Genomic DNA, 14925 nt, shown 5'->3' with positions numbered 1-14925 from the left:
CTTTTTCTCGTCTCATTAAAAGCCCATAATCTCTTACCTAAAACCCTTAGGACCAGACGAGTTTGGGAGTTGATCACTCACTGCATTTTGCAAAGGTTCACATATATTATGCAACAGCCCCGTAGGAGCTAGGGCAGCGACCCCTTTTGAACACATTCATATTCTTGCAGCAAATCCCATGATATGTGATTGTTCCTACTAAGAGATTAGTAGATATGTGTGTAATTGAATCACCTTTCTGCACACCCGAGACACTGTAAGTCAACTATACTTCAACAAAATATATATATTGAGAAAAAAATTACACTTAAAAAAAAAAAAGGAGACTGACAGACTGTAAACAATTTCACATCAGTTCACTGGGTCAGGCTGTGCTGCCAAATAAGTTACCAAATAACTTAAGATTTTCAGTGTTTGGATCTGGCAATTACAGAGAGGGGATTGAGAATCTACCTATTCAAAACAGCAAACGCATTTTTCCCTAAAGTCCTGGCAAACATTCTGACCTGGAGAATTAATTTTAGCAGAAGCATATCTCTAATGTCATTTTCAATACCAGTAGTACGTGCCTGACTCGGAGAACAATGAAAGATCCGTCCTTCATGCCCAGGGCCAACTGAGATCCATCGGGGCTGAAAGCAACGCTGCGAACCGCCTCCTCCATGTTACAGCGGGCAATCAAGGCATGGTCAGCCAGGCTCCACAGCCTAAGAGCAGTTCAAAGTCAAAACAAAACACTTTCTCATAGTCATCAGCCAGCCCAAGGCCAAAGGCCTGTTCATCACGGCGATAGTAACAAAAAAGGATGCAGGAACATCACACCAGTCTCCTCCCTCTCGGCATGTCTGGGAAGCTGCAAAGGTGTTTGGTCTATCTTTGGGTGATTTTCTCCATTTGAGATATCCAGCAAGAAATAAAACATGAGATATTTTCAAAGATTTTGAGATTGAAAAATAAGGAAATTTTACATACTACTTCATACAAAAAATTTTTTTTTATTTTTTTTATTTTTAAACTTTACATAATTGTATTAATTTTGCCAAATATCAAAATGAATCCACCACAGGTATACATGTGTTCCCCATCCTGAACCCTCCTCCCTCCTCCCTCCCTATACCATCCCTCTGGGTCGTCCCAGTGCACCAGCCCCAAGCAACTTTTCTCTTTGGAGATTAAAAACTGTTCCTGAATTATACCAATGGGTGTTAATAACACTTACAGGATAAGAGGTACTACTAGATGCTGTTATTATCAGTTGCTTTTTAAATACGGGTTTTCTTCTAGAAACTGTGTTATGTAAATATAGACTAAAACGCATATTATGTTTGTTGGTCTCCTGAGCAAGAAAAAGTATCTGAGATGGAGAAGAATAAATGGTACCCCTGCCTAGGAGGATTCCAAGTTGGCTGTACACAGTCATGTGCTGAAACTCCTCAAAAATCCCTGGCGCCCCACTGCTGACAGGGCCCCTCTTGGTCAGGGGAGGGGGAATACTTCACCGGGCCCCCTGGCTGATGAGCGGACGACTGCTGGAGAAACAGAGGTCACTTGTAAGGGCAGCTCTTAGAACACCTAAGCCAAGCACTTCAGAATGAAAGACCATGAACTAAATATCTGAGGATTCGAATAAGAGTTTCTATATGACTTGCAGTTGTGGTATGTGACCTTTTCCTGTTACCACTTTAAAGACAGTCTTCTCTTATTATGCAAACAACAATAACTGTGGCGGGAGTGGCTAGAATCTAAGCTCTTGTGATAAAGAGACAGGAGTAAGTCAAATGTGGTGTAGCTTTCCTAAGTGCATCCTGCCATCAGGAGGGACGGGGCACCTGTCTTGCCATGTAGGGCTGCCCAGTGGAGTCTGCCTATCCCTGAGGCAGCCTGAGCTATTCAGCTTAAAACTCAGGGTAGGCTTTCAATACCTTTTCCATTATTCATAGTTCATGCTGTTTTAAGCCGTGTACTATTTTAAGCAATGTAAGCTTTGCTCTACTAGCATGAAGAAACCACCACATCTCAGTAAACTGCACTATCCTTCTAAAGTCACTAAGCTAACCTTTCTCAAAGAGTTATGACTTATACCCTTGCTAAATTTCAATACTCAGAGTGTCAAATTCCATTTAATATCTTAGCCAAATTAATGGTTAAAGGGAGTAATACAAATTCTGGCAGTAAGGGCTCTTTGCAATTCTAAGATTCAACATAGTTGTTAAAATACAAAAGCTAAAAACTTTCTTGAAATCCTTTCTATCTGGATGGGTATGAATTGAGTTTCTTGGATGTTTGAATAACTTGGTGGCATTGGTTTGGCTCAGAGTAACAGAAGGAAAAGGAAGAGAGGAAGGCAGTAAGTAATGACAAGTAAGAAGCCAAATAGACATTTATAGCACTTGGAGAAGGAAATGGCAACCCACTCCAGTATTCTTGCCTGGAGAATCCCAGGGACGGTGGGCCCTGGTGGGCTTCCGTCTGTGGGGTCGCACAGAGTCACACACGACTGAAGCGACTTAGAAGCAGCAGCAGCACATGTAGAGATAGCTGTAATTGTTTTCACTGATTTTTAGATTGATGAGACTTTAGTGCTGGGTGCAAACTAAAAAATGGATTTATCTTTGGATTTATGCTAATGAGTATACTGACTGCATCTTGACTGGATTCACAAAAATACAGAATAAGGGTGGGGAGGGAGAGTAATGACCCTAGGTCTCGTGTCCAGTCCTCCTGTTTAGCTATTCAAACTTAGAAGCAGTAATCCATCGATGAATTGATCAATCAGTCTCTTCCTCTCACTGTCACGGACTCTCTTTCTGGCCTGCTTATTGTTGAGCACATTTAAAGTTCAGTAGTAAATACAAAAACGCTGGATTCAGTGTAACAGCTTTCATCTCACACTTTCAAATCATATGTTCAGTCTCTCAACAGTCACAAGAGCAGTGGAAGCATAGTCATTCTGCTCATTCTATTACTGTCGAGCTCTCAAACACAAGTGATCCATAGTAAGAACCCCTGAGGCCCTAATAAAATGGGCACATTTTCTTAGGAACCAGCACTTTCCCTTGATTTGAGGACATTGCTCAAAATTCCACACGAGAATTTACAAAGAAAGAATTAATGACTCTCATGCTAAAGACGACTTTGGAAAATCAGAACTTCAGTTCTATTTGAGATCTCTAATCTCCAACTAAACGGATAAAAAGTGAGTAAGCTGTGAAACTGCTAAGCTGCCCCCAGCAGGACAGAAGATATGAGGGGGAAATATAACTTTATACAGGTGAGTGAACTCAGCTCACATCTTCAACTGAAAGAGACCTGGAGGCCAATCTAACCAGCGGGAGTGCATTTTCACTTCTAAGAACATTTTCTTGACTTTATATGGGGCCCAAGAAAGATAGCAACAAAAAGAGATCAAGAAGCCAACTGTTGTTAAGCAAAATGTCTCAGCATTCTGTTTGGAAACTGTGAGGTTCTACACTGGGGGTTATCCTTCTCTTAAAATAACAAGCAAGCTTGGGCAAAATCAGTCTGTCATCCCAGGGAGGTGTGTGAGGTTATGGCAACACTGCTGGGGCCTCACCTGACAGAGCGGTCGTCACTGCCCGTCACGGCCAGTGGCTTCTTGGGGTGCAGGGCCAGAGCCCAGAGCTCCCCCTCACAGTGACCCTGCAGGATCAGCATCGGTTTGTCCCGTTCTCGCACAATTACTTCAAATATCTCGCTGTCCTGGGTCCCTGCTAGGAGGCGGTCTGCTTTCCAGCACACACTCCGGATAGAGAGGCCTGACAAAGAAAATACACAAGTAAAGTAAAAGCATCCTTTCACACCATTTACAAATAAAACACCTGAAGTTAAAACCTAGTCAGCAGGAGAGCCTCTAAGGTAACATAGCCAAACAATGCCTGGGGGTGGACAACCAACCCACACAGCCCTCTGCATTATTGACCATTGCCTTCCATGTGCTGGCCCCCCACCACACCCCTTGTAATCTGTTTTGTAAAGGAAAGATTGCTCTTTCCTGTCTGACTTAGGCTAACTATGTGGTTTTACAGCACAAGTGGAGTGAGTGAGTCAAAGTGCTCAGTCATGTCCGACTCTCTGCGACCCCATGGACTACACAGTCCACGGAATTCTCCAGGCCAGAATCCTGGAGTGGGTAGCCTTTCCCTTCTCCAGGGGATCTTCCCAACCCAGAGACCAAACCCAGGTCTGCCGCATTGCAAGAGGATTCTTTACCAGCTGAGCCACAAGGGAAGCCCAAGAACACTGGAGTGGATAGCCTATCCCTTCTCCAGCAGATCTTCCCAACCAGACTATCCCCTCTCCAGCAGATTTGGAGAACTGGGTCGGGAAGATCCACTATATTAAATATGACATTAAAGTGAATATAAGAGCAGGAATTGGTCTTAATGAAAACTTAACCTCCTTTAAAATAATTTCCTTCTGACTTGCTATGGAAAAGTTAATAAGCACTTCAATCTTTAGGATGCTAGCATTGTAAGATAATTATACGTGGGTGATACTACAGAACAGTTAATTATCATATTAGGCAAGTATAGTATGTATTTGATCAGAACCTAGTCTCATTCTGCTGGATAAACAGATGCACCATGTCCCAGAAATATGCAAATGAAACTCCAATTTCAGTCTCAGAATACCATCAAACATTTGAAGATGTTATTCTTCACTGACTTAACAATTTATGGAAACTTCTCTAAAAGTGCAGTACTCCTTTTAAATCCAACCTTCCCCCTCATATCATTCCATCCTCTCTAAGTAGATTCTCAACTTGCCTGCCTGAGTTTTGATTGCGTGGATTTCTTGTGGTCTATTCTGTTCCTTACAAGGTACATTATTTATTTACTTACACAGTGAATTTTCTCATGTCTGAATTAGAAGTACATAAGCCATCCCACCTTCACAACTACTTCAAACTACTTAAGGATGTGATAACCTTTAAGATCTGAGCTGCCTCTCCAGTGGGCTTTGTGTCTTTGTTGCAGAAACTAAAAGAAGTCAGAGTACCTGGACTTCAGTCCTGCTCTATACCGACCGGCCAGACATCCCAGGGAGACTCTCCTTCTCTCTGGGGACCATAAATGTAGACTATAATTATGGAGACCATGTAATTTATCATCCAAATCAGGACCATTCTGGAAGTAAAGTAGGCTCTAAAAATAATTAAATTTACATTTTTTGAAATATTTATTAACCAAGAAAGCAGCTTTGGTATGTTGAAAGACCTATTAAATTATTCTATCAAAAAATTTCAGATATATTCAATAAAATTATAATTACTTTATTACAGAATGAAAAGGTCTAAGACAGGGGAATGAATAGGCAGACACACAGAGGATTCTTAGGGTTGTGAAAGTCTGTAGGATCTATAATGGTACATGTTATACATGTCAAAACTCAAAGAATATATTAATACAACACCAAGAGTGAACCCTAACATGAACTATATGCTTTGGGCAATGATATATCAATGTAGGTCCATCCACTGTAACCAATGCACCATTCTGGTGGGCCATGTTGATAGGGAGGCTGCGTGTGTAGGAAAGCAGAAGTATACGAGAAATATCTGTACCTTCCACTCAATTTCGCTGTGAACCTAAAATTGCTCCAAAAAGTACAACCTGTTAAAAAAAAATTCAAGACAAATGCTGGGACGATAGAAGAGTTAGTTAGTTGGTGGTATCTGGACACCCTAACTGAAATCCTCATCTTAACTCATTATGATCTTAAAAGGATCTAATGAGATAATGAATTTATCTACAAAACAGAACACTGTTTTGCTATCCTTACATGAGATAACTCTCTTTACCCCCTGCTTTGAATTCATTGCTATGTATCTTGAAATGGAAGGAGACAGCACGCAGGCAGATTTATTATTCCTGCTGTGAGTAGTAAGTAGCGATACCTTGGCAACGGCTAGTTTCAGGGTCAATCACTCAAAATCCTCCACTGCAAACACCACGCAGGCTTTCAAGGTTGGAAAGGACAGATGTGTAGGGAAAACAGTCAGGATGAGATGGCAGGCTGATAGGCAGGAGGCTCAGCTGAGAAAAAAATCCTTTTGCTCCTGTCCCTTTCTTGCCTGTATCTTCTCCCCATGCTTTTATTAACATATTCCTATTGCCTCTAGGAGGAGGGGGTGAATTTGTCATCTCCCTAGCAGGCTTTGCATCATCTATAATTTTATTACTGGAGAGGTATAAGACTTCGTCCTTGAGAAACAGGAAGAGAGATATTAATTACATTCTAACATCAGCAAAAAAATCAGACAGTTTACTTGTTTATTATATTTATTGCCCCCTCTTACTAATATCTGTGAAGACAAGAGTTTTCTCAGTTTTATACACCTTTGTGTCCTCCACGCCTAGTATAGTGGTAGATACTCAGTAAGAATTGTTAAAAGAATAAGATGTTAAAATCATAAATATTTCTTGAGTCTTTGGAGATACCAAGAAATAAAAGACAACCTCCCCATCCTCAATGAGAACATTTCAGAGGAGGGATATAGTCATTAGTTTACATACAAAAATATTTATTGAGCACCTATTACATGCCCAAGACTATTGAGCACCTATTACATGCCCAAGACTAAAGCTTGAACAGTGAACAAGCCAGGGTCATGCCCTTATGGAGTTTGCATTCTAAGGAGGAGCCAGACATTTGTAAGCAGGTATCTACATGCCAAAATCAATTAAAATAATATAGACAAGAGTACACAACAGGGAAAGGACAATCTCTTCCACAAATGGTGTTGGAAAAACTAGACAGCCACATGTAAAAGAAACATACAAAAATAAACTCTAAATGGATTAAAGACTTGAACCTAAGACCTGAAACCCTAAAACTCCTAGAAGAAAACACAGGCAGTAAGCTCCTTGACATCAGTCTTGGTGATGACTTTGTGGCTCTGACACCAAAAGGAAAGGCAATAAAAGTAAAAATAAACAAGTGGGAACACATCGAACTAAGAAAGCTTGCTCACAGCAAAGGGAACAATCAACAAAATGGCCAGGCAACCTACCCAATGGGAGAAAATACTTGCAAATCATACATCTGATAAGGAGCTAATATTCAAAATATATAAAGAACTCATACAACTCAATAGCAAAAACCCCGAACAATCTGATTAAAAAATGGACCTGAACAGACATTTTTCCAAAGAAGATATGCAGATAACAGGTACTCGAAAAGGTGTTCCACATCCCTAGTCAGAGAAATGCGACTCAAAACCACAATGAAATATCATCTAACACTTATTATGATGGCTGTTTTTTTCGCTAAAGATGAGAAATAACAAATGCTGGCAAGAGTGGGGAAAAAAGGTGGCCCTTGTGTACTATGGGAATGTAAACTCGCACAGCCACTGTGGGTAACAGCATGGAGATGCCTCAAAAATTAAAAATAGAACTACTGGAGGATCCAGCAATTTCACTTCTGAATGTTATCTGAAGGGAACAAAACCACTAATTGTAAAACGTATCTGTACACACATGTTCACTGCAACATGACTCACCATAGCCACAGCATGGAAACAACCTAATTCTTCAACAACCGACCGATAAAATGTAATATACACACAGATAATAGAGTATTATTCAGCCACACACACAAAATTCTTGCCATTTGGGACAACCTGGGTGACTTCCGAGGGCATAATGATATGTGAAATACGTCAGATAGAGAAAGATAAATATTGTGGGAATATATGTGGAACCTAAAAAAGAAATAACAAAACCCCCAAATCTCACAAATACACAGAATAGATTGGTGATTGCCAGAGACTGACATGGACAGTAGGCAAAATGAGCGAAGGTAATCAAAAGGATCAATGCAAAGAAATAGAGGAAAACAACAGAATGGGAAAGACTAGGGATCTCTTCAAGAAAATTAGAGATACCAAGGGAACATTTCATGCAAAGATGGGCTCAATAAAGGGCAGAAATGGTATGGACCTAACAGAAGCAGAAGATATTAAGAAGAGGTGGCAAAAACACACAGAAGAACTGTACAAAAAAGATCTTCACGACCCAGATAATCACGATGGTGTGATCCCTCACCTAGAGCCAGATATCCTGGAATACGAAGTCAAGTGGGCCTTAGAAAGCATCACTACGAACAAAGCTAGTGGAGGTGATGGAATTCCAGTTGAGCTATTTCAAATCCTGAAAGATGATGCTGTGAAAGTACTGCACTCAATATGCCAGCAAATTTGGAAAACTCAGCATGGCCACAGGACTGGAAAAGGTCAGTTTTCATTCCAATCCCAAAGAAAGGCAATGCCAAAGAATGCTCAAACTGCCACACAATTGCACTCATCTCACACGCTAGTAAAGTCATGCTCAAAATTCTCCAAGCCAGGCTTCAGCAATACGTGAACCATGAACTTCTAGATGTTCAAGCTGGTTTTAGAAAAGGCAGAGGAACCAGAGATCAAATTGCCAACATCTGCTGGATCATGGAAAAAGCAAGAGAGTTCCAGGAAAACATCTATTTCTGCTTTATTGACTATGCCAAAGCCCTTGACTGTGTGGATCACAATAAACTGTGGAAAATTCTGAAAGAGATGGGAATACCAGACCACCTGACCTGCCTCTTGAGAGATCTGTATGCAGGTCAGGAAGCAACAGTTAGAACTGGACATGGAACAACAGACTGGTTCCAAACAGGAAAAGGAGTACGTTAAGGCTGTATATTGTCATCCTGCTTATTTAACTTCTATGCAGAGTACATCATGAGAAACACTGGGCTGTAGGAAGCACAAGCTGGAATCAAGATTGCCGGGAGAAATATCAATAACCTCAGATATGCAGATGACACCACCCTTATGGCAGAAAGTGAAGAAGAACTAAAAAGCCTCTTGATGAAGGTGAAAGAGGAGAGTGAAAAAGTTGGCTTAAAACTCAACATTCAGAAAACGAAGATCATGGCATCCGGTCCCATCACTTCATGGGAAATAGATGGGCAAACAGTGGAAACAGTGTCAGACTTTATTTTTGGGGGCTCTAAAATCACTGCAGACGGTGACTGCAGCCATGAAATTAAAAGACGCTTACTCCTTGGAAGGAAAGTTATGGAAAAAAAAAAAAAAGAAAGTTATGACCAACCTAGATAGCATATTCAAAAGCAGAGACATTACTTTGCCATCAAAGGTCCATCTAGTCAAGGCTATGGTTTTTCCAGTGGTCATGTATGGATGTGAGAGTTGGACTGTGAAGAAAGCTGAGTGCCGAAGAACTGATGCTTCTGAACTGTGGTGTTGGAGAAGACTCTTGAGAGTCCCTTGGACTGCAAGGAGATCCAACCAGTCCATTCTGAAGGAGATCAGCCCTGGGATTTCTTTGGAGGGAATGATGCTGAAGCTGAATATCCAGTACTTTGGCCACCTCATGCGAAGAGTTGACTCATTGGAAAAGACTCTGCTGCTGGGAGGGATTGGGGGCAGGAGAAGGGGACGCCAGAGGATGAGATGGCTGGATGGCATCACTGACTCGATGGATATGAGTCTCTGAACTCCGGGAGTTGGTGATGGACAGGAAGGCCTGGCATGCTGCGATTCATGGGGTCGCAAAGATTTGGACACAACTGAGCAACTGAACTGAACTGAATCAAAAGGCACAGACTTCCAGTTATAAAGTAGGGAAGTCCTGGGGGTGTGATGTACAGCATTATGTACATGTACATTTAGTAATCCTGTAATGTGTATTTAAAAGTAGCTAAGAGAATAGATTTTAAATGTTTTCATCACAAGAAAAAAATTTATAACTATGTGTAGTGATGTTAACTAAACTTGAGGTTATGTGACCTTTATCTCACATAAACCTCAAGGTTTATATATAAACATTATTTTATATACCTGAAACTAAGGTTATAATTCAATTGCATCTCAATAAAAATGTTACATACACACACACATATTATATATATATACACATATAATATCTCAGCAATATGTTATGTATTTTAACTGTTACCGAAATATTCAAACCACAATCCCTTTATGATTCCACTGACTGTCCTAAAGACTTACCTTTCCAAGCGGACATGGCACCCACAGCTTCACTACAAGCATGAACAGGTGAGTTCTCCCCATGGCCTTGAACTAAATGGTTTGAACACAAAATTTCTCCCAAAGAACCACCAGGGTACAAACATTTTTCTCCCACCATCCCCACTATTTTTTAACTTCCTGTTTGGGGAACACATTCAGAACGTTCAAGAATACTATAATAAACAACCTATCACATGGAATTGATACATTAACATTTAAAAAATATTTGCTTTGTCTTTAAGAGGTTTAGAACAAAGAAGAACCTTCCACCCCAGACGAGACTGACGAGGCAGTCAAGCTATGCAGCACCCAGCTGTATATTCAGACTCTGCCCAGGGAGCTCTTGGGTCCTTAGAAGAGCCTCAGGGGACCTGGTAAGGAAACCACAGGGAAATGAGAGACGAGAGGCAGAGTCTAAGGATCCCACCCCTGCTTTTCCCTTAGTAACTCACAGGCTGTGTTTTATAGCAGATTTCATTTGAAAAAAGGCTTCCACTGAACCAACCAACATAAGGGAGGAGCTTTAACATGCAGCAAAAGCAATGAAGTTAAACTGATATGGATTGTTCCGGACTATAAGTAGAGGCAGGGGAGAAGGAGAGAGAACCAGGGGAGGAGTCATTTCATTTTCATTGTTTACAACATAAATCTAGTGAGCTGTGAACATTTTCTCTAGAGACCAACTCAGGCTCTCCACAAAAACTCAGTTCTTCAAACCGACAAACTCAATTCTGCCACATCAGACAAGTCGATCCCAGGGGTCTACCTACAGAGACAGACAAGATGCTAAGCTGCTCTCACTTCCAAGGAAACTATTTAAAATGGGAATTGCTTCCTAAGGACACCTCAGTGGGTAGAGAGCTGTCTTAGAGTTTCCTAATAGCGCCCTGTTTTCTTCATTTCTGAACCTAACTGCTGTTGTACAGGTCAGACTGGCTTTTATGGGCACACTGTGGAGAGGCAGGTTCCTAACAAGGTTCTGATATGTAGGTCCCTTCTCCCAACCATCCAGGCTTAGTTTTAGCTTCTCTGACACAAATGCAGAGAACAGTAACCTAACCACAATTTCCAAGCTAGCCTGGCCAAGGTGACCACTGCACTGGGAAGGAATTAAGCTGTCTTTCCCTATCTTCTGCTCTGGGAGTCAGACAAATATAAGGCATTATTTGGAATATGGTCAGAAATTCACCAAGAGTGAAAAGAGAGCCAGGGAAAACCATCCTAATTATTTTAAACCATAGAAATTCTCTTTTCTTATGAAAAAGTGTATGTTTCAGAGGAAGGCGTTTTGGTGAGGGGTGCACATTTTGAATTCAGTGACCTCCTCTGCCACTAGCTCCACTATGAGAAATACGGGGCTCTGGCCTGTACTTGGTTCAGAAAGCCAGCAGATGGCAGTACAGAGCAACCACCCACTTCAACAGAAAAACTCTAAGGAGAAGATCAAATTCACACCAGCTCTTTGCCCAGATTTTATATTCAGACCAGGAAGCGGAAAACAGTCCACTTTCAATCCTCTCTGTGACGGTCCTGAAACCCGGGCATGGGGAGATCTAATCCATGAGTATCATGAATATCAACACAGACTTAAAGGACATGCTTATTTTTCACTAGTTCATTGAACAGTTAAGTACACGGATTGGATTTATAGCCCAGATCTGTGACAAGGCAAGTGTTTAATCTTTCAAATCTTTGGTTGCCCCACCTGTAAACTGGAGAGAATATTAGCACTCACACATCACAGCACTGTTATGAAGATTCAGGGCAAGCATATATTCAAACACTTGACCCAATATCTGGCACTCAGTATCAATCTGTGTCTGGCACTCATATCATTAAGTATGTTATTATTGTTGTGATTTCAACCAGCAGGTTTTTATTAGATTCACATCTCCATGGAGAACAGCTTGCTGTGCGTGTGGTCAGATTCTGCCCCCAGGCCAGGGTCAGCACCAGGAGCTGTGAAGTTGCTGCTGTGTCCTCCCTGAGTCTGTTAGTTACAAGCCTGTGTTACAACATATTTGTTGTGTTGTCTGTTATCATTTTGATATGTTAGCACTGCTGACTCTCAGAAGGAACCGCTGTACCTAACACACAAAGAAAACTATTTGGGGAGTAAAATGCTTTTTCCCTCAATTATTTGGCCCAAGAAGGGAAGACTGGCAGTGGGGAGAGGAAGGGAGTTGGTCCTTATTGTTGTTATTCAGTCACTAAGTTGTGTCCGACCCTTTGCGACCCCATGGACTGCAGCATGCCAGGCTCCTCTGTCCACCACTATCTCCTGGAGTTTGCTCAAATTCATGTCCACGGATTCGATGATGCTATCTAACCATCTCATCCCAGTAGCATATTGGACACCTTCCTACCTAGGGGGCTCATCTTCTGGTATCATATCGTTTTGCCTTTTCATGCTGTTCATTCTTGTGGCAAGAATACTGAAATGGGTTGCCGTTTCCTCCTCCAATGGACCATAGTGTGTCAGAACTCTTCACTAAGACTGTCCATCTTTGGTGGCCATGCATGGAATGGTTACTAGCTCCATTGAGTTATGCAAGCCCCTTCACCATGACAAAGCTGCAATCCATGAAGGGGTGGTACTTATCGGTGCTCTTAAACCTGGTGCATTGAGGCCTGATATATGGTAAAAACCAAGAACATTTGCTCCAAACCTTACTGTTCATCAGAACCTACATGGAAAATGTTTTTAAAACATGGATGCCTCTATCCTACCCAGAAATTTCTCTCATTTGGTCTGGAGTGGATCAGGGCATACTTATTTTTAGCTCCCCAGGGCTGAGAAACACTTGTTAAGAACCAGTCACTACCAAGCTGTTCTGAAGCTAGTGTGTGTTCTCAGCCTTTAGCAAGACTGTTGAAAATTCAGATTTCTGGGCCAATTCTAATACAGTGGTTCTTCGGCCAGATATTGGGAAACTACCATAGTAGATTAGAAAGCAGAAGGCCTGATGAGAAGATGGCCAAAAATAAGTGCAACTTTGAGAAATCTTTTCTGAGTCAAACAAGCCAGTCTTGTAAATGGGCAGGAATGGTTCTCCCAGACACTCCCAGCGCTGCACCCAGAGCTTTGCACATATGCCTGAAAAGGCTTATGGCGATTCAAGAGGAGGCTCTTGGACAGCACTGGGCCCTAGGTGGGGACAGTAAATATCTGTTGAATACACGAGGAAACCATAGCACAGAAAGTTTGCAATATTTGCCCCAAGTTCCAGAGTGAGCAGGTGATGGAGAGAAGATGAGGCTGCAGGCCATGCAAATCTGGGGTAAACTCCCTTCTCCTAAAGGGTATTTCCCTTCTCGGTAGATGCACCCCCAGGACATGGTACCAAAGGTCAAACAAGACAGGGTGATGGCCTTCTACTTGTAAAAGGTGCAATACTAAGGAGTGCCCCAGATAAAAGGCAATATAAGGGTGAGCAGGAGACAGATTATTATACTCAAGGGAAGATGGAGCTTGATTATTGGTGTGTGGGTTTATTTCTGGGCTTTCTGTCCTTTCCCATTGAGGTATGTTTCTGTTTTTGTGACAATACCATGCTGTTTTGATTACTGTAGCTTTGTAGTATAGTCTGAAGTCAGAGAGCCTGATTCCTCCAGCTCTTTCTTTCTTAAAATTACTTTCGCTGTTTCAGGTTTTTTCCGTACACATTCCCAGGTGGCACTAGTGGTAAAGAGCCTGCCTGCCAATGCAGGAGACATGAGAGATGTGGGTTTGATCCCCAGGGAAGATCCCCTGGAGAAGGGAATGGCTACCCACTCCAGTATTCTTGCCTGGAATAGCCCATGGACAGAGGAGCCTGGTGAGCTACAGTCCCTGTGGTCGCAAAAGAGTCAGACATGAATGAGTGACTAACACTTAAATTCTTAAATATAACGAAGAATTGCAAGATGGTGACAGCAACCACTAAACCGAGTGTAGGACTTTTCAGAGCATGGAGCCCTGTGCAACGAGGCAGATCTCATGCTCCAGGAGCCAGCCCTGCCAGGAGACCCCTCCAGGGCTATTGGAGGAAAAATGGGATGCTACATGCAGTGTGTTTAAAACAAAGCACCATGCAGAATACTGACGTAAATCGCAGCAATATCTTTTTTGATCCATCTCCCAGAATAATGGAAATAAAAACAAAAACACACAAATGGTACCTATTTAAATTCAAAAGCTTTTAAATAACAAAGGAAACAATAAAACAAAAAGACAAACCATAGACTGGGAGAAAATATTTGCAAATGATGTGACTGACAAGGGATAAGTCTCCAAAGTTTACAAACAGCTCATCACACTTAAAAGCATCAAAATAAACAAATCGACAAACGGGCAGAAGACCAAAACAGACATTTCTCCAAAAAGACATACAGATTGCCAAGAGGCACATGAAAAGATGTTCAACCTCACTAGTTATGAAAAAACTACAAATCAAAACTACAATGAGATATCACCTCACACCATCCAGATTGGTTATCATCAAAAAATCCACAAACAATAAATACAGGAGAGGGTGTGGAGAGAAGGGAACCCTCCTACACTGTCTGTGGGAATGTAAATTGGTATGGTCACTATGGAGAACAGTATGGAAATTCCTTAAAAAGCTAAAAATATAGCTACCATATGACCCTGCAATCCCACCCCTGGGCATATATCTGGAGAAAAACATGATCTGAAAGGATACATGCACTCCAATGTTCACTGTAGCACTGTTTACAATAATCAAGACACGGAAGCAACATAACTGTCCGTCAACAGAAGAATAGATAAAGAAGAAAGATGTGGTACATTTATACAATGGAATATTACTCAGCCATTAAAAAGAATGAAATAAATCCATTTGCAGCAACATATAGACCTAGAG

At 41.5% G+C, this 14925-nt stretch overlaps 1 protein-coding gene across 5 annotated transcripts in view; it reads right to left on the bottom strand.

Annotated features, from left to right (window-relative positions):
• The window catches only part of EML6 (EMAP like 6), a 287468-nt gene that overhangs the window by 135750 nt on the left and 136793 nt on the right, over positions 1-14925 (bottom strand). For all 5 annotated transcript variants that reach the window (XR_001501286.3, XM_059891241.1, XM_059891240.1 and 2 more), the window contains 2 exons: positions 3575-3776; positions 570-707 (listed from right to left, as the gene is read on the bottom strand). Coding sequence is in view for 4 of the 5 variants with exons in the window: in XM_059891241.1 (XP_059747224.1) it covers positions 570-707; positions 3575-3776 (340 nt within the window). In the remaining variant the exon portion in view is untranslated. The remainder of the gene's footprint in view (positions 1-569; positions 708-3574; positions 3777-14925) is intronic.

Source organism: Bos taurus, chromosome 11 (genome assembly GCF_002263795.3).
Source record: "Bos taurus isolate L1 Dominette 01449 registration number 42190680 breed Hereford chromosome 11, ARS-UCD2.0, whole genome shotgun sequence".
In the NCBI taxonomy this organism is placed as follows: domain Eukaryota; kingdom Metazoa; phylum Chordata; class Mammalia; order Artiodactyla; family Bovidae; genus Bos; species Bos taurus.
The sequence above is the reverse complement of the archived record's forward strand: the minus strand, read 5'-3'. Positions and strand labels throughout refer to the sequence as shown.